General features: G+C 43.5%; 1 protein-coding gene across 1 annotated transcript in view; it reads right to left on the reverse strand.

The window, feature by feature from the left end:
* The window catches only part of LOC111976166 (transforming growth factor beta receptor type 3-like), a 163,733-nt gene that overhangs the window by 60,561 nt on the left and 82,637 nt on the right, over positions 1 to 20,535 (reverse strand). The window contains exon 4 of the mRNA XM_024004930.2: positions 10,862 to 10,999. Coding sequence (XP_023860698.1) covers positions 10,862 to 10,999 — 138 coding nt within the window. The remainder of the gene's footprint in view (positions 1 to 10,861; positions 11,000 to 20,535) is intronic.

Consider the following 20,535-nt stretch of genomic DNA (forward strand, 5'->3'; position numbering starts at 1 on the left):
CAAACCAAAAGGCATGACTTTGAAGGAGTACAAACCAGCAGGGGTGACAAAGGCAGTCTTGTCCTTACTAGCGGGATCCATTGCCACCTGCCAATAGCCACTGTTCAGTTCCAGATTACTAAAGATGGATGCTCCTGCCAGAGATTCCAGTATGTCATTTATGTTTGGAAGAGAGTAGGCATCGCTTTCTGTAGTCCACACAGAATCGATATCCACCATCTTTCTTAGGAATCAGGACAACCGGAGAAGCCCATCCGGAAAAAGAAGGTTCCACAATTCCATTCTCCAACATGCTTTTGAGCTGTTCATTGAGAATTTCCAGTTTGGCGGGGGACAGCCTGTAGGGACACTGCTTAAATGGGGACTTCATGACAGGTATAGATTTTGTGTTTGAAGACGGTTGTACGGCCGAGTGTAAGAGTACAGACCTCACTGTTCATCTCCAACATCTGGGAGAGCTGCCACCTCTCATCATCCGACAGACATGCCTGTTCCACTGCTTGTTTGWTGTAGAAATCAGCATCAGGTTTGCTTTTGCTCTCGGATAGAAGGGGGGGTACGGCGGTAATCAGGGTGATAGTTGGGTTCTCGTACTTCACTGGTGGAACATGTTTTGTCTTTGTCTCATTATATTTTCTCTGTCTCTGACTTGACCTTGTCCGGACTCTGCATAATGTAGCAGGCTCCAGCCTGAAATCAGTGCATTACCAGGTTGAAATGGATGAGGCTGGGAATAGTCAGAGTGCWGCCGATAGGAGGGTTCGGACATCGAGATGGTCAGTCCACTGAAGAACAGTAAGTCTAGGCCAAGGACTACAGCAAATGCAAGGCTTGAATCTGCAAGAATAGCCACGGGAAGTTTAATAGCCTCATCATGCAGTTTTATTATTTTACTAATCCAGCCCAAGGGGGTGGTAGGTTCTCCATTGGCCAAGTACAATGGTCCCTCCCATGTTCGTAGCTCCTCATGAGGTAATGCCATGTTCTGCCACAGGGCYTCTTGCATCAGAGTAAGTTGCTCCTGTGTCGATTATGGCCTTCCCTCTCCAGTTCCTAACAGTCAAAGGCACCAATAGTTGTTGCGGAATAGGAATAAGACCGCTAGTTGTGCTGTCTAAAGGCTTCATGGTGGGGATTAAGGCTGACCCAATTGTATGCAAGCCACCATGCCAGTCTAGACTGTCGGTCTGGCCATAGAGGGGGCAAGAACCTGGAGGATGTTGGACTTTACACCTCCAGCACCTCACTGGACTTTTGTCCTGGATCTTGGGTACAAATATCTGAGACGGTTTAGCCCCAGGAGAGTTATGGGTATACTGGGATGAGGGAACAGGGTTTTTAGTTTGGAGGTGGTGCTTCCAGTCCTTCTCAAACCGAGTCCCCAGACGCACAAGATCCTCCACATTCTTCACACGTTCTCGAAGTTGACTAGCAAGGCGGGAAACCATGTTCTTAAGAATGAGGTTGACCATCTCCTGCTCAGTAATGTCAGCCTTCCATCTCCTACATAGAACTCGATAGGAGAAGGCAAAGTCCCATATTGGCTCTGCTTCACCCTGGACTCTGTTACGAACACGTTCCGCCAGTTCATCCCCATAGTCCTCTGAGAGGAAGGCTAAGAGGAATATTTTTTGAAACTCCTCCCAGGTTGACACATGTTCACGGGCTATCTCCCACCAGTCTCTTGCTGTACCATGACATGAAGAACACTRCGGAGGGTGGCAAGAACCTCCAAGTCAGTAAGGGGCCGGATAGAAAGAAAATCATTACACTTAGATAAGAAAAACAGTGGATCAACATCATCTTCTGGGCTGCCAAAAGTGGGGRAAAGTAGTTTRATAGGGAGGGAGCGCTCTAGAGGAGGCATGACAGTGGCAGCGGGAGTTCTGTCGTTTAACAGTATCTCCAGAGGGGTTTTTGTAGTGCTACCTGTTCCCTTACTGGCCAAGCCAGTGGCAGAGGTAAATCCTGAGGGTGGTACAGAAGGTTTGTCCAGAAGGGAAAAGCACTGCATTACCTCCTGGTGCAGCTCTTCCATTTGAAGGTATGTGGCCTTCTGTGCTTTTTCCATCTCATTAACGGTGTCCTTTTGAGTCTGTTCAATCAAAAATCGTAGTTCCCCTGTGAGAGAGTTCTTCATGTCCTCCATAACTTCCTTCAGATAAGAACACACTCCCTTCACAACAGAGGCTGACTCCTCTGCTCTCTGTTTTTGTTCCTCCTCAAGATAGATTATGACTTGATGGTTAGTTTCAATTTGTGTTTTGAACCAGTGCAGTTTTCCTTGAATATCCTGCTTCAGAGAATCTTGTAAATATTTCTGTCTCTGAACAATTTGTTGTTGGTTTTCCTCCATTTGACAGGGAAGGTAATCCAACCTCAGCTGCACATCTGTCTGATGRGCCTCCACACACATTCACTGAGTTTGCGAATGGCATTCTCCTGCATTGTCAAACTATGATTGGTGTGTGTCCATTGATGTTCCAGTTGTCCAGTGATCAGACACCTCTCCCAGTCTCTCTGGACAGGGTAACAGGAAGGGTTTRAGGGGAGGGTAATGGTGGAGATGTTATAGGCGAGCCAGAAACCTGGGGATTAGAGTCAGTACTATCCAACTCCATTAGTTCATCGAGTCCTTCCACAATGAAAGAATCTTGAACATGATTACCATTAGGTGTGTCCACATTGACACAGTATAGAGTTCCAACAAAAGACATGATTCAACCTTGTGTGGATGGTGTCATGGGTGTTTCTCTTCAAGTCCCTGTTTGGGCGCCAATTCTGTAGCGGCATTTATTAGAGAGGGGTAAAGAAAGATTTTGTTCGGGCGCCAGGCAGGTATTAACCATGCCGAAAGGAAAAGAGTAGAATAGAGAGAGTACCACTACAAGACCCACACACATCAGCAGAAGAGACTGCCTAGAGTGTAGCCTGTTTACCAGATAGCCAGTGGAGAGAAAAGAGAACACACCCCCTATAAACCCCACATCACAGCACAGGGGTAACCCCACCAAGAATACCTCATACAATAATAATAATATTAATAATGGCAGAGCAATTGAACAGCAACTTCATACAAGAAAGAACCCAGTCATCAACAGAGGATTTGCAGGAATATGTATTATCTTCCAGTGGAGGAAGGCAGAGGGTATGAATGTGGGGGGTGTTCATAGACASAACAAAGGCCTTAAAAATGTCCACAATCTTCTCGGCCACATGTCATTAGTACACCCCACCTCAATACAGTTCAAATAACAATACACAACTTGCAAGCAACCTCCCTTTTAACTAAAATGATCAGCCAAATACTTCTGGCAGGGCAATAATAGTCCAGCTCTAATGAACTTCAATGGGAAGTGCATTTGAAAAATAGAGTCTGTTGCAGGGTAAAGCACTGGAACAATAGAGGGAAGAGAAAGAGAGAAAGAGATCAAGAGAGATCTTAGCTGTGGTCTTCAGGCGTGCCGGTGTACTGTCTGACTGTCCGATGGTTTGTTGGTTTGTATGTTAAAACTTCGCAACAATGTTGCTACTAATCCATGCGATCCATAACCRGCGCGGTCCCAAACGAAAACCACCACGACCTAGAGCGGTCACACCGATGATTGAGTTAAATACTTTATAAACTACACACGCTGAAAACAAACAAAACTTCTGCAGCATAGCACACACAATCAAACTGTCGCGCCACCCAAGACTCCTCCCCAAAGAGCTCAACGAGCTGTCTTTATTTCCTCCTTCCTTACTGCTGATGCGCTCTTAAAGTGGCAGTGCACGGTGAAGGCTCCGTGCAGCACTTCGCCACAACATTACACACTAACTACTGCCATACAGACATTAACGTCTCACCACAGAACATGTGGGAGGGTGCGTGTCTGTGTGCGTGCCTGTGTCAAATCAAATCAAATGTTATTTGTCACATACACATGGTTAGCAGATGTTAATGTGAGTGTAGCGAAATGCTTGTGCTTCTAGTWCCGACCATGCAGTAATATCTAACAAGTAATCTAACAATTTCACAACAACTACCTTATACCCACAAGTATAAAGGAATGAATAAGAATATTTACATAAAAATATATGGATGAGCGATGGCTGAACGGCATAGGCAAGATGCAGTAGATGGTATAGAGTACAGTATATACATATGAGATGAGTAATGTAGGGTATGTAAGCATTATATAAAGTGGCATAGTTTAAAGTGACTAGTGATACATTTATTACATCCAATTTTTAATTATTAAAGTGGCTAGAGATTGAGTCTGTATGTTGGCAGCAGCCACTCAATGTTAGTGATGGCTGGTTAACAGTCTTCCTGTGACATCGGGTGGTGTAGGTGTCCTGGAGAGCAGGTAGTTTGACCCCGGTGATGCGTTGTGCAGACCTCACTACCCTCTGGAGAGCCTAACGGTAGTGGGCGGAGCAGTTGACGTACCAGGCGGTGATACATCCCGACAGGATGCTCTCGATTGTGCATCTGTAAAAGTTTGAGAGTGATTTTGGTGACAAGCCGAATTTCTTCAGCCTCCTGAGGTTGAAGAGGCGCTGTTGAGCCTTCTTCACCACGCTGTCTGTGTGGGTGGACCATTTCAGTTTGTCCGTGATGTGTACGCCGAAGAACTTAAAACTCCACCTTCTCCACTACTGTCCCGTCAACGTGGATAGGGGGGGTGCTCCCTCTGCTGTTTCCTGAAGTCCACGATCATCTCCCTTGTTTTGTTGACGTTGAGTGTGAGGTTATTTTCCTGACACCACACTCCGAGGGCCCTCACCTCCTCCCTGTAGGCCGTCTCGTCGTTGTTGGTAATCAAGCCTACCACTGTAGCGTCGTCTGYAAACTTGATGATTGAGTTAGAGGCGTGCATGGCCAAGCAGTCATGGGTGAAAAGGGAGTACAGGAGAGGGCTGAGAACGCACCCTTGTGGGGCCCCAGTGTTGAGGATTAGCGGGGTGAAGATGTTGTTTCCTACCCTCACCAACTGGGGGCGGCCAGTCAGAAAGTCCAGGACCCAGGTGCACAGGGCGGGGACGAGACCCAGGGTCTCGAGCTTAATGACAAGTTTGGAGTGTACTATCGTGTTAAATGCTGAACTGTAATCGATGAACAGCATTCTTACATAGGTATTCCTCTTGTCCAGATGGGTTAGGGCAGTGTGCAGTGTGGTTGCGATTGCGTCGTCTGTGGACCTATTGGGGCGGTAAGCAAATTRGAGTGGGTCTAGGGTGTCAGTTAGGGTGGAGGTGATATGATCCTTGACTAGTCTCTCAAAGCACTTCATGATGACGGAGGTGAGTGCTACGGGGCGATAGTCATTTAGCTCAGTTACCTTAGCTTTCTTGGGAACTGGAACAATTGTGGCCCTCTTGAAGCATGTGGGAACAGCAGACTGGGATAAGGATTGAATATGTCCGAAAACACACCAGCCAGCTGGTCTGCGCATGCTCTGAGGACGCGGCTAGGGATGCCGTCTGAGCCGGCAGCCTTGCGAGGATTAACACGTTTAAATGCTTTACTCACGTTGGCTGCGGTGTGTGTGTGTGTGGGGGGGGGGGGGGGGGGTGCATGTGTGGGCATGTTTTGGTGTTTGTTTGTCCCAAAACTGGTAATACTAAATCGATTGATCTGTAACCCAATAGCTGAAAACTATTTTTTATCTAGACGTAACATAGCACAGGTTTCCTCTGCAAAAAGGATTGGTTTCCAAAAATCTCACGCGCCGAATGTTAATAAAGAAATGGATATGAGGGAAATCGAAGACATGGGAGTAAGTAAAGTAAGACAAAGGACGAGAGAAGAGAGAGAGAACAGAGAGAGAAGAGAGAGAGATAAAGAGAGAGAAATAACAGAGAGAGAGATACAGAGAGGACAGAGAGACAGAAGAGACAGAGGAGAACAAGAGACAGAGACGAGAGAGAGAGAAAGAGAGAGAAGAAAGAGACAGAGAGACAGAGAAAGAGGAGACAGAGACAAGAGGAAAGAGACAGGGAGAAAGAGAAAGAGAGAGACAAGAAGACAGAGAGAACAGAGAACAGAGACAGAGAGACGAGATACAGAGGAGAAAGAGAAAGAGAAGGTCATAGCAGATGAGCTCCTGCATTTTCATGCATTTTGTTCTTGGAAATTCAATAGATTTGGAGTTAGATAAAACTTGGATTTTTGGCAGGACATGTACAGTTGATTTCTACCCTCCACAGCATAAAACCTTCGCTCCAGATCAAAACTCAAAACCATACAAACCTAAATTTTGGAAGAATTACTGGAAGGCCCAAGCTATAATCAGCAAAATGCTTCTGGCAAACAAAACTGAAAAACACCATCCAACCTGGAACTGAGTGAGGAATGTTTAGGTCTGAAGCATATATTTTAATAATTCAAAAGCAAAGAAGAAAATAAAATACAATATATATTTTTACTTTTATGAGAACTGAATGCTTGAGTTGGACTTAAGCAAGGCTCGCGGGACATAGAGAAACAAATTGACGTTTGTCACGGAGAGGTGTCGGGCCCTTAGCCCAACAATGGCAGGGAAATCAAACAGGCTACCCCAACAATGCAGAGGATTTGAAACTGCCTCTCGCTTTCAGAGTAATTCAAATACAATACACTTTGTATTAAAAAATGATAAGGCAATGAAAAGAGTACATAAATGGAGCTCCCTTAATGGAAATCAAGAAAATTTTATTGACTGTTATAAAAAATGAGGAACATAAGCAACTTAACTCCACACAGACCATCCCCTGGCATGGCACAGTGCTATATTGGCACGACTACCCCTCTGTTACGAGGGGGGGGGTGTTACCGAGGGGTGGAACTCAGGGAGTAATTAGACAATGAGACTCTGAATCAGCTAATATAAACATCTCTATAAGTCTGGAACCAGTATTGTACGGACAACCCAAACGAGTTTCAGCTGGATTTTCACCTAATCAAAGACATTAGCTCAGCAGGAGAAGCTTCTCTCCTTGAGATAAGATACCCTCCACCCGAGCCGGGTCAGACCAGACCTCTTCATTATATAACCCCACAGACGAGCAACCCCAAGCGGACAGTCAACCTCCCAGCACACTACTACTCCCTCATTGAAATGAAGGATACATTTACCCAGCTGGAGGTAAGGCAGGTGGAGCAGGAACAGCAGGTGATTACACTCCAGTCAGCACAGACCCAGACAACAGTCCAGCACAACAACACCCCCTTAACCAGACCTGGAGAGCTGGAGGTGGAGAGTGACATATCTGCACTCTGGACTGTAGTGGGACAACATAAACAGGAGAAAGAGCAGGAGTAAGAGAAAAACAGAGCACTAGAGGAGAGGATCAGACTGCTGGAGGAGAGGGTGAGGAGGATGGCGTGTGACAGAGAACAACCCACTAGAGAGGTGGCCACCCCCACAGAGAAGCCAGCAGAACAGCCCACCTCAGCTCCCGACAAAAGTCTCGACACCATAGCAGAACAGTCCACCCCAGACCCTGACCATAGCGTAGAAATCACAGCAGGACAGACAAATGAAGAACCCCAAGCTCAGGGGATCTCACCCCCTCTGAGCACCCACGCTGCCAGCCACCCTGATAAACCCCCCCCCACACACACACACACACCCACTAAGGACATACACACGACACAGATTGTACTCCTTATGGACTCAAATGGGAAATATATACATTGGGGAAAAAACTTTTCCCAAACACAGAGTGTCTAACCTCTGGTGTCCAAACACCCAGCGYRCCCTAGCCCTTCTGTCTGAGGACCAACTATGGTCACCCAGCCACATAATAATACACACATGCACAAACGACCTGAGAACACAGCAGGAAAGGGTGGCCACGGCACTCAAAGGAGTGATTGAAAAAACTTMTTCTACTTTCTCCAATGCACAAGTGGTTATCTCCACCCTGCTACCACAAAAAGACTTCCACCCTGCTACCATACAGCAGGTAAACGCAAGTATTTCCTGTGACTGTGCCTCAAAACCAAATATTTTCCTGGCCCACCACTCCACCCTGTACTTGAACAGCCTCTATGACCAGGTCCACCTATACAAGGCAGCAGTGCCCACCTTCGCCCGGACCTAAAAGGACATCGCTCTCAAAAGCAGCCCTAACACTTCACACAGGAGCAACAGATCAATAGACACCCTGCCCAGACCAGCGAGACACTCTCCCAGACCTGCGGATCCCCCCCCCGGACCTACAGATAAAGGACCCACACCGAGAGGACCCACATCCAGACCACAACACCACCAGCCACATCCACACCCCAACCAATCAACACCTCCCCAAGTCAAACATGCCCACACCCCATTTAGGTCTACGCCCCTCCTGCCCACCCCATGCCCCCCACTCCCGCAAAGAGGGCCTCAACATGGAAGTCACACATACGCCCAGGTCGTGAGCGGGCAAACAGGCCGAGCCCCCACTCTTACACTAGCCCAAGCCAATGGAATGTACCAGCTGCTCAGCAGGTTCTGCTCACACTTACTGGCCTGAGGCCAAACCACACAACCAACAACATTGGACACTTTATGGAACACAAAGCCTTCACTATATCATCATGGAATATCCAAGGCCTTAGGTCATCTGCCTTTGGCCTAAAGAGCAAGAACCTGGACTTCAGACATTGTCATCCTACAAGAAACATGGTATAGAGGAGACGGACCCACTGGTTGCCCTCTAGGTTACAGAGAGCTGGTAGTCCCATCCACCAAACTACCAGGTGTGAAACAGGGAAGGGACTCAGGGGGTATGCTAATTTGGTATAGAGCAGACCTAACTCACTCTATTAAATTAATCAAAACAGGAATATTTTACATTTGGCTAGAAATTCAAAAGGAAATTATCTTAACAGAGGAACATGTYCTCCTGTGTGCTACCTATATCCCACTAGAATCCTCATACTTTAATGAACACAGCTTCTCCATCCTGGAGGGGGAAATCAATCATTTCCAGGCCCAGGGACATGTTCTAGTCTGTGGCGACCTAAATGCCAGAACCGGACAAGAACCTGACACCCTCAGCACACAGGGGGACAAACACCTATCAGGAGGTGACAGCATGCTCTCCCCCATTTGCCCCCCTAGGCACAACTATGACAACAGAACCAACAAAAACGGGTCACAACTCCTGCAGCTCTGTCGCACGCTAGGTATGTACATAGTCAATRGTAGGCTTCGAGGAGACTCCTATGGTAGGTACACCTATAGCTCATCTCTTGGCAGTAGTACTGTAGACTACTTTATCACTGACCTCAACCCAGAGTCCCTCAGAGCATTCACAGTCAGCCCACTGACACCACTATCAGATCACAGCAAAATCACAGCCTACTTGAACAGAGCAATACTCAATCATGAGGCATCAAAGCCAAAGTAACTGAGTAATATTAAGAAATGCTATAGATGGAAGGAATRTAGTGTGGTAACCTACCAAAAAAACAATTAGGCAACAACAAATTCAATCCCTTTTAGACAACTTCCTGGACAAAAYGTTCCACTATAACAGTAAAGGTGTAAACTTGGCAGTAGAAAATCTTCATAGTATATTTGACCTCTCAGCTTCCCTAACAATTCAAAAAAATTCTAACAGAAAACTAAAGAAAATGAACAACAATGACAAATGGTTTGATGAAGAATGCAAAAACCTAAGAAAGAAATTGAGAAACCTGTCCAACCAAAAACATAGAGACCCAGAAAACCTGAGTCTACGCCTTCGCTATGGTGAATCACTAAAACAATACAGAAATACACTACGGAAAAAGAAGGAACAGCACGTCAGAAATCAGCTCAATGTAATTGAAGAATCCATAGACTCTACTCCATAGACTCTAACAACACTAATAATTATCTATCCAAAATGGAGATGTATGGGTAAACCACTTCTCCAATCTTTTTGGCTCTATAACAAAGAACAAACAGCAACAAAATATACATGATCAAAAACAATTCTTAGAATCAACTGTTAAAGACTACCAGAACCCACTGGATTCTCCAATTACCTTGAATGAATAAAGGACAAAATAAAAACCCTCAAACCCAAGAAGGCCTGTGGTGTTGATGGTATCCTCAATGAAATGAGGACTCTTTAACTTAGCTCTGGCATCTTCCCCAATATTTGGAACCAAGGACTGATCACCCCAATCCACAAAAGTGGAGACAGATTTGACCCCAATAACTACTGAGGGATATGCGTCAACATAAACCGTGGAAAAATATTATCATTACCAGCAGACTCGTACATTTCCTCAGTGAAAACAATGTACTGAGCAAATGTCAAAATGGCTTTTTACCAAATTATCATACGACAGACCACATCATGAGAAACCAAATCATGAGAAAACAAAAAGATAATTACTTGACACATTGGAAAGAATTAACAAAAAAACTGAGCAAACTAGAATGCTATTTGGCCCTAAACAGAGTACACAGTGGCAGAATACCTGACCACTGTGACTGACCCAAACTTAAGGAAAGCTTTGACTATGTACAGACTCAGTGAGCATAGCCTTGCTATTGAGAAAGGCCGCCGTAGGCAGACCTGGCTCTCAAGAGAAGGAAGGCTATGTGCACACTGCCCACAAAATGAGGTGGAAACTGATGTATGACCATATTAGAGACACATATTTCCCTCAGATTACACAGATCCACAAAGAATTTGAAAACAAACCCAATTTTGATAAACTCCCATATCTACTGGGTGAAATACCACAGTGTGCCATCACAGCAGCAAGATGTGTGACCTGTTCCCAGAAGAAAAGGGCAACCAGTGAAGGGGAGAGAGCGAGAGAGAGAGAGAGAGAGAGAGAGAGAGAGAGAGAGAGAGAGAGAGAGCGAGAGAGAGAGAGAAGGAACTTAGTTGGAGCTGGACTCACATGGAAGGTGTGTTTAATGCCTAGGGCTAGTTTCTCTGTCCTGATGTCCCAGACCACAGGCTGGGGGGAGTTTAGCACAAACACCAGGGGCTTCTGGTGAACCAGCAGGGACTGGATGGGCTTCAGATGCAGCTCCACCTGGGAACAGGGTAACAACACAGAAGGTTAGAGGTCTATAATTAAGCAATAAGGCCTGAGGAGGTGTGGTGTATGGCCAATATACCACGACTAAGGTCTGTTCTTAAGCACGACACAACGCGTTGGTAACCAGTTTATAATAGCGATAAGGCTTCTYGGGTTTTTTTGGTATATAGCCAATATACCCCAGCTAAGGGCAGGGTAGGTTACTTTCTAAATGTAATTAGTAACGTAACTTTTGGATTACCCAAACTCATTAACGTAATCTGATTACATTCCATTACTTTTAGATTACTTTCCCCTTAAGAGGCATTAGAAGAAGACAAAACGTATGTTACCAATTGAACCACATCTATGTTAAAGTTTACATAGCTGGCCATATATGGATGTTAAATGTTACTTTATGGGTTGGTTATGTAGGCTTCTACTAACCCATCGCTTTCTACTACATATAATAATACGATTAAATTATATCTTTACATTAAAAACCAAAGTCTATCAGAATTCCAGTCATTCCAATAAATGTTATACCCCTTGATCTTCAAGAATAGGACTTGGAAATATGTTTTATTTTATCTTTATTTAACTAGGCAAGTCAGTTAAGAACAAATTCTTATTTACAATGGCCAAACCCGGACGACGCTGGGCCAATTGTGCGCCACCTTATGGAACTCCCAATCACGGCTGGTTGTGATACAGCCTGGATTTGAGCCAGGGTGTCTGTAGTGACRCCTCTAGCACTGAGATGCAGTGCCTTAGACCACTGTGCCACTCGGGAGCCCCGAGTATAGATTAGCCAAATTGTTTTACCTGAGCATGACCCCAAAACGAAGGACTTATTAGCCAGCCCTACTCTGTTGTTTATGATTTTGTTGTCATGGAGGACTGATTGAGCTCATTGACTCTAGTTGAAAAATAAATGCTGCCCTCATGGAATGCCATGCTTTGAGCACTACTGAAAAGTGCTATTTACATGTGAAAAAATGTATGCCATATGCTGCATTTGCTATAGGCCTATTGTTAACCTTTTTGTTGGTGACACTTTAATATCTTGATAATATGCAACTGTTTAAAGGGCAAATCCACAGATGAAACAAYAACACAACGGACACCCCGCCTCTGTTTTGGTAAAATGCTGAGGGATGGGCCTGGAGAAATGCAACCACTGTCACGCCCTGACCTTAGTTATCTTTGTTTTCTTTATTATTTTGCTTAGGTCAGGGTGTGACGAGGTTGGTATGGGTGTTTTTGTCTTGTCTAGGTAATGTAGGTCTATGGTGGCCTAAATTGGTTCCCAATCAGAGACAGCTGTTTATCGTTGTCTCTGATTGGGGATCCTATTTAGTTTGCCATTTTCCAGTTTGGTTTGTGGGTTATTGTCTATGTGATGTTGCATGTCTGCACTCGTGTCATTTAGCGTTCACGTTCGTTTTGTATCGTTTTTTCAGTCTTCGTTATTAAAAAGATGTATTATCATCACACTGCGCCTTGGTCTCCTCACAACGATCGTGACAACCACTCTCAGATTAATAGACAGAGCTATGGATACAAGGACTGACCATCCATGATATCAAAATTATTGTTTTAACCACATGTGGATATAAAGTGTTTGTTTACATTCACAATGTTTACAAAAAATTGAGTAAAACAAGCTTATATGTTGGGTTCTCATGGAGTGTGACAGTTGAACTAAGCTCATGAGGCATTTATAAATTATATTATTCAAGAATCAATGGATATATACAGTACATACACTACCGTTCAAAAGTTTGGGGGTCATTAGAAATGTCCTTGTTTTTGAAAGAAAAGCTTTTTTTTTTGGTCCAGGCCAGCATCCGGGATGCACCTCTTCACTTTTGACGTTGAGACAGATGTTTTGCGGGTACTATTTAATGAAGCTGCCAGTTGAGGACTTGTAGACACTCTAATGTACTTGTCCTCTTGCTCAGTTGTGCACCGCGGCCTCCCACTCCTCTTTCTATTCTGGTTAGAGCCAGTTTGCGCTGCTCTGTGAAAGGAGTAGTACACAGCGTTGTWCGAGATCTTCAGTTTCTTGGCAATTTCTCGCATGGAACAGCCTTCATTTCTCAGAACAAAAATAGACTGACGAGTTTCAGAAGAAAGTTCTTTGTTTCTGGCCATTTTGAGCCTGTAATCGAACCCACAAATGCTGATGCTCCAGATACTCAACTAGTCTAAAGAAGGCCAGTTTTATTGCTTCTTTAATCAGAACAGTTTAACTGTGCTAACATAATTGCAAAAGGGTTTTGTAATGATCAATTATCCTTTTAAAATGATAAACTTGGATTAGCTAACACAACGTGCCATTGGAACACAGGGGTGATGGTTGCTGATAATGGGCCTCTGTACACCTAAGTAGATATTCCATTACAATAGTGATTTACAACATTAACAATGTCTACACTGTATTTCTAATCAATGATGTTATTTTAATGGACAAAAGATTTGCTTTTCTTTCAAAAACAAGGACATTTCTTAGTGACCCGAAACTTTTGAAGAGTAGTGTATATATATATATATACAGTGGGGAGAACAAGTATTTGATACACTGACGATTTTGCAGGTTTTCCTACTTACAAAGCATGTAGAGGTCTGTAATTTGTATCATAGGTACACTTCAACTGTGAGAGACAGAATCTAAAACARAAATCCAGAAAATCACATTGTATGATTTGTAAGTAATTAATTTGCATTTTATTGCATGACATAAGTATTTGATACATCAGAAAAGCAGAACTTAATATTTGGTAGCAGAACTTTGTTTGCAATTACAGAGATCATACGTTTCTTAGTTCTTGACCGGGTTTGCACACACTGCAGCAGGGATTTTGGCCCACTCCTCCATACAGACCTTCTCCAGATCCTTCAGGTTTCGGGCTGTCGCTGGGCAATACGGACTTTCAGCTCCCTCCAAAGATTTTCTATTGGGTTCAGGTCTGAGAACTGGCTAGGCCACTCCAGGACCTTGAGATGCTTCTTACGAGCCACTCCTTAGTTGCCCTGGCTGTGTCTTTCAGGTCGTTGTCATGCTGGAGACCACCACGACCATCTTCAATGCTCTTACTGAGGGAAGGAGGTTGTTGGCCAAGATCTCGTGATACATGGCCCCATCCATCCTCCCCTCAATACGGTGCAGTCATCCTGTCCCCTTTGCAGAAAAGCATCCCCAAAAAATGATGTTTCCACCTCCATGCTTCACGGTTGGGATGGTGTTCTTGGGGTTGTACTCATCCTTCTTCTTCCTCCAAACATGGCGAGTGGAGTTTAGACCAAAAAGCTCTATTTTTGTCTCATCAGAACACATGACCTTCTCCCATTCCTCCTCTGGATCATCCAGATGGTCATTGGCAAACTTCAGACGGGCTGGACATGCGCTGGCTGAGCAGGGGGACCTTGCGTGCGCTGCAGGATTTAATCCATGACGGCGTAGTGTGTTACTAATGGTTTTCTTTGAGACTGTGGTCCCAGCTCTCTTCAGGTCATTGACCAGGTACTGCGGGTAGTTTTGAGCTGATCCCTCACCTTCCTCATGATCATTGATGCCCCACGAGGTGAGATCTTGCATGGAGCCCCAGGCGAGGGTGATTGACCTCATCTTGAACTTCTTCCATTTTCTAATAATTGCGCCAACAGTTGTTGCCTTCTCACCAAGCTGCTTGCCTATTGTCCTGTAGCCCATCCCAGCCTTGTGCAGGTCACAATTTTATCCCTGATGTCCTTACACAGCTCTCTGGTCTTGGCCATTGTGGAGAGGTTGGAGTCTGTTTGATTGAGTGTGTGGACAGGTGTCTTTTATACAGGTAACGAGTTCAAACAGGTGCAGTTAATACAGGTAATGAGTGGAGAACAGGAGGGCTTCTTAAAGAAAACCTAACAGGTCTGTGAGAGCCGGAATTCTTACTGGTTGGTAGGTGATCAAATACTTATGTCATGCAATAAAATGCAAATTAATTACTTAAAAATCATACAATGTRATTTTCTGGATTTTTGTTTTAGATTCCGTTTCTCACAGTTGAAGTGTACCTATGATAAAAATTACAGACCTCTACATGCTTTGTAAGTAGGAAAACCTGCAAAATCGGCAGTGTATCAAATACTTGTTCTCCCCACTGTATATATCATTTATAAGTCCAAAAATGGAGGTAGCAACTACAGATTGTCCCTTTAAGTCTATCAAAAGTGTGCAAGTTTAAGCACGTGTCCATTAGGCCTATGAATATTTTTTTTTATAAGCATGAATTAGATTGAGCAATAAAAGCGCCAATTTTATTCCATAGGCTGGGATTCACGCTATGCAGCTGTTGCAAGAGTGTATTTTTCACTGACTGTCCGCTGGTTTCAAAAACAATGATTGATAGGCACCTTAAACTTCTTAAATTCAACCATTACTAGGTTCAAATACACATTTAGATTTGTGAACAGCCATCCACAACAACCACAATCCGTAAGGCGCAAATAGCTAAATGAGAGAGCAGCAGTGTGATTCACATCAATGCGCTATGTAGATTTCAATAATAAGTGAAATAACCGTAGACTACACCACTGCTGCCATCCTTACCTCCAAGCGTTTATTCAAGATGGATAATCTTTGGATGCCGACAGCAGTCGCACCATTGAAATACATAGATTAGACTGTAGCCTACAAAAACCTATTCCTGCTCTTTTCCCATGATCCATCAAACACATTTRGTCTGACATCATAGCGGTCTCTAACTTGTGGAACAAATTTAAACTTGCACCTTTTTTCAATGCTGATTTGAATGTCATTGAGAAAACAGAGAAGTGTCAAAGATTTTTTTTGCAAACCTCCTTTCTGAATTTAAAAGTARTCCTCGAAGTAATCATCTAGTTTTTCAAAAGTACCTGTAATCTGATTACAATATTTCTGCTGACAACGTAACGGATTACAGTTACCGTTTTTGGTAATCCCTTACATGTAATCCTTTACTCCCCAACCCTAGCCATATACCACAAACTCCCGAGGTACCTTATTGCTATTATAAACTGGTTACCATCGTAATTAGAACAGTACAAATATTTTGGGGGGTCATACCCATGGTATATGGTCTGATATACCATGGCTTTCAGCCAATCAGCATCATAAGACCTGTCATAACCATGTATGGCCCACTTACAGTGCCTTGCAAAGTATTCACCCTCCTTGACATTTTTCCTATTTTGTTGCATTACAACCTTTAATTTAAATTGATTTTTATTTGGATGTCATGTAATGGACATACACAAAATAGTCCAAATTGGTGAACTGAAATGAAAAAAAATTACTTGTTTCAAACAATAACAAATTATAAAAAAACGGAAAAGTTGTGCGTGCATACGTATTCACCTTTTGCTATGAAGCCCCTAAATAAGATCTGGTGCAACCAATTACMTTCAGAAGTCACATAATTAGTTAAATCTAAGTGTCACATGATCTGTCACATGAGCTCAGTATATATACACCTGTTCTGAAAGGCCCCAGAGTCTGCAACACCACAAAGCAAAGGCCACCACCAAGCAAGCGGCACCATGAAGACCAAGGAGCTCTCCAAACAGGTCAGGGACAAAGTTGTGGAGAAGTACAGATCAGGGTTGGGTTATAAAAAAATATCCGAAACGTTGAACATCCCACGGAGCACCATTAAATCCATTATTAAAGAAATCGAAAGAATATGGCACCACAACCAACCTGCCAAGAGGAGGCCGCCCACCAATACTCGTGGACAAGGCAAGGAGGGCATTAATCAGAGAGGCAACAAAGAGACCAAAGATAACCCTGAAGGAGCTGCAAAGATCCACAGCCGAGATTGGAGTATCTGTCCATAGGACCACTTGAAGCCGTACACGCCACAGAGCTGGACTTTATGGAAGAGGGGCCAGAAAAAAGCCATTGCTTAAAGAAAACAATAAGCAAACACGTTTGGTGTTCACCAAAAGGCATGTGGGAGACTCCCCAAACATATGAAAGAAGGAACTCTGGTTAGATTAGACTAAAATTGAGCTTTTGGGAAAACGCTATGTCTGGCGCAAACCCAACACCTCTCATCACCCCGAGAACACCATCCCCACAGTGAAGCATGGTGGTGGTAGCACCATGCTGTGGGGATGTTTGTCAGCGGCAGGGACTGGGAAACTGGTCAGAATTGAAGGAATGATGGATGGCGCTAAATACAGGAAATTCTTGAGGGAAACCTGTTTTAGTCTTCAAGAGATTTGAGACTGGGGTTCACCTTCCAGCAGGACAATGACCCTAAGCATACTGCTAAAGCAACACTCGAGTGGTTTAAGGGGAAACATTTAAATGTTTAGGAATGGCCTAGTCAAAGCCCAGACCTCAATCCAATTGAGAATCTGTGGTATGACTTAAAGATTGCTGTACACCAGCGGAACCCATCCAACTTGAAGGAGCTGGAGCAGTTTTGCCTTGAAGAATGGGCAAAAATCCCAGTGGCTAGATGTGCCAAGTTTAGAGACAAAGCCCAAGAGACGTGCAGCTGTAATTGCTGCAAAAGGTGGCTCTACAAAGTATTGACTTTGGGGGGGGTGAATAGTTATGGACACTCAAGTTCTGTTTTTTTGTCTTATTTCTTGTTTGTTTCACAATAAAAATATTTTGCATCTTCAAGGTGGTAGGCATGTTGTGTAAATCAAATGTTACAAACTCCCCCCAAAATCCATTTTAATTCCAGGTTGTAAGGCAACAAAATAGGAAAAATTCCAAGGGGGTGAATACTTTCGCAAGCCACTGTATGTCTTATGTCATAATATGATCTATAATGATCCTGTCTTCCTGAGAAGACATAGGGTTTGAAAGGTACCTACATAAGGGCTGCATAACATATTCAAACCCTATACTGTACATAACACATTCATAATCAGTACGTAAGCATTACATACGTGTTTATGTCAACAACTGCAAGTTGATAAATGCAGGATTAGTGAAATGACTGACATTTATGAATATATCAACTTGCGGTTGTTGACATTAGCACTGTTATGATTGGAGCCATTTCCACCAGGTGTGGGAGCAACACAGTGTTACACAACATTAGAAACCTGCCCCTTTACAGGGTGGGGGGGTCAGCATAGGGTCAGCTACAGTCAGCTACAGTCAGCTACAGTCAGCATAGGGTCAGCTACAGTCAGCATAGGGTCAGCATAGGGTCAGCTACAGTCAGCATAGGGTCAGCTACCAGTCAGCATAGGGTCAGCTACAGTCAGCATAGGGTCAGCTACAGTCAGCATAGGGTCAGCTACAGTCAGCTACAGTCAGCATAGGGTCAGCATAGGGTCAGCTACAGTCAGCATAGGGTCAGCTACAGTCAGCATAGGGTCAGCTACAGTGCATTAACACCACCACTCCCTTTCATTTCACTCAGTTGCTTTACTAGGCAAATAGAGCTTTTTCTTTACTGTGGATGTTGTTGAATCAATGTTATCAAAACAATCACTGTTGACTGTTCCTGCACAATTACCGAGCTATAATGTTTCTGATTGTGTCTTTTATCAGGGTTTTAGTTGGTACTAGGGGCCCAGCCCAGAACCAAATCTAGCCTGGTGATTTAGAGGCCTGGAGGCCTCACTGAAAGCAGACTCTACCTCAGACATGTTAGGATTTGGCCCCCCCATCAGCAGTTTGACAAATAGGCCAAAACTTTATCACAATAAAGTTGTTTTTTTTAACCTTTATTTATGTAGCCAAGTCAGTTAACAACAAATTCTTATTTACAATGATGGCCTAGGAACAGTGCCTTGTTCAGGGGCAAAACGACAGATTTGTATCTTGTCAGCTCGGGATTTGATCTAGCAACCTTTCGGTTACGACCCCAACGCTCTAACCACTAGGCTACCTGCCGCCCCAGCTGAACTGAGCTCCACTATCAGATGGGAAGAGGTGCTCTGTTACCTGGAGGGGAAATACACCCAGAGAAGTTCTCACATGGATACCTGACATACTGTACAGACCTAGTTTTGATGGATACTAATATAGGTGGAGAGGAGGGTTAGGGGGAACTATAGTTTAACGTATCAGTTTGTTGAACCGTCAATCTCTCTAACCCGCCCCGTCTCCCTCTCTGGCCATTCAGACTGGTTTTAACTCTATTCCCAGGCTTATCCCAGAATCCAAGATGGCGTAGCAGTCGGACGTGTGTTTGTATTGTCCTGTCGCGTGTAAATAGTAAATAGTAAATAGTCTTCGTATTTTTCGTATACTTCCCCTGTTCAGCCAACTACCGTGCATTGATGGAGATGGCTTGCAGCGTCTCTTAGCTCATAAATAGCTCGGAACTGATGTCCTCTCTTCCTTCGTTCGCCATGCCAAGACAGACCTCAGAATGGCGTTCTAGAAAGCTCCTACGTTAAAGCCCTTAGATATATCCCGGTCTCTGATTTTATTCGATATAGGTGTTACGAAACATCATAACGTAGTTATTTTAAACCGAGTTATTTCAGTTTATGTGAGTATATTGCGTTTCGAAATTTTCTTTTGTGCTGCGCAATAGTGAAGTTGGCACATCTCGCCACATGCCTATGTTTACAGCTAATTCCAAAGTTGAAGGCGACAATCTACAACCGAGCAACGATCTTTTTGGACAAAGGACAACTTGCCCAAGATTCTGATGGAAGCTCACTACAAAAGTAAGAACTATTTATAATGTTTATCGGTTGCTGTTGAAAAAGTAAAACTCCATCCGCCATTGATTTGATGCTCTGGCTTTAACGCACGCTGTATGTCTATAAACGTTAATTTTAAAATCTAACACAGCGTGCATTAAACTAATGTATCTTTCATTGCTGTCCAACCTGTATTTTTTGTCAAGTTTATGATAGTTACTGATTAGATTAGTGCCTCTCCCAAGATTCTTCTGACATATTGTTGGCAGCTTGGCTACTTTTCTCATTGTATAACCACGATTTGTGCCGCTAATAGATTGCACATTTCGAACAAACTCTATATGTTATTGTGTAATATGATGTTATAGACTGCATCGAAAAGTTTGAGAAGGTTTTGAAAAATTTATATTTTGCTGGTTATTCGTCGCTATTGTTGAATCAATGCTGTTGTGTCGCTATTTGTAGTAAAATATAAATGCTAATTGTTTTTTCGCTGTAAACACTATAAAAATCTGAAATATTTTGGATTCAAAATCTTTGTCTTTCATTTGCTGTATCGTGTGTATTTCCATAAATGTTTTAGGATATGAGTATTTAGTAATCCCCAGGTCTCTGTAGTTATTCTAGTTGCTTTGGTAGAGTTGTTGATGTGTGGCTGCAATGAAACTATGATATACCTGAAATAAGTGATCATTTTTGCGAACACAACATATGCTATACAATAATATGTTAATCAGACTGTCATCTGATGAAGTTGTTTCTTGGTAGTGGCTATTTATATCTTATTTGGTCGAAATTGATAGTACTATGCAGGAAAAAAATGGTGGGAAAAAAAAGTGTGTTCTTTTGCTATGTGGTTAGCTAATAGAATTACATATTGTGTCTTCCTGTAAAACATAAAA

Source organism: Salvelinus sp. IW2-2015, linkage group LG16 (genome assembly GCF_002910315.2).
Source record: "Salvelinus sp. IW2-2015 linkage group LG16, ASM291031v2, whole genome shotgun sequence".
NCBI lineage: Eukaryota > Metazoa > Chordata > Actinopteri > Salmoniformes > Salmonidae > Salvelinus > Salvelinus sp. IW2-2015.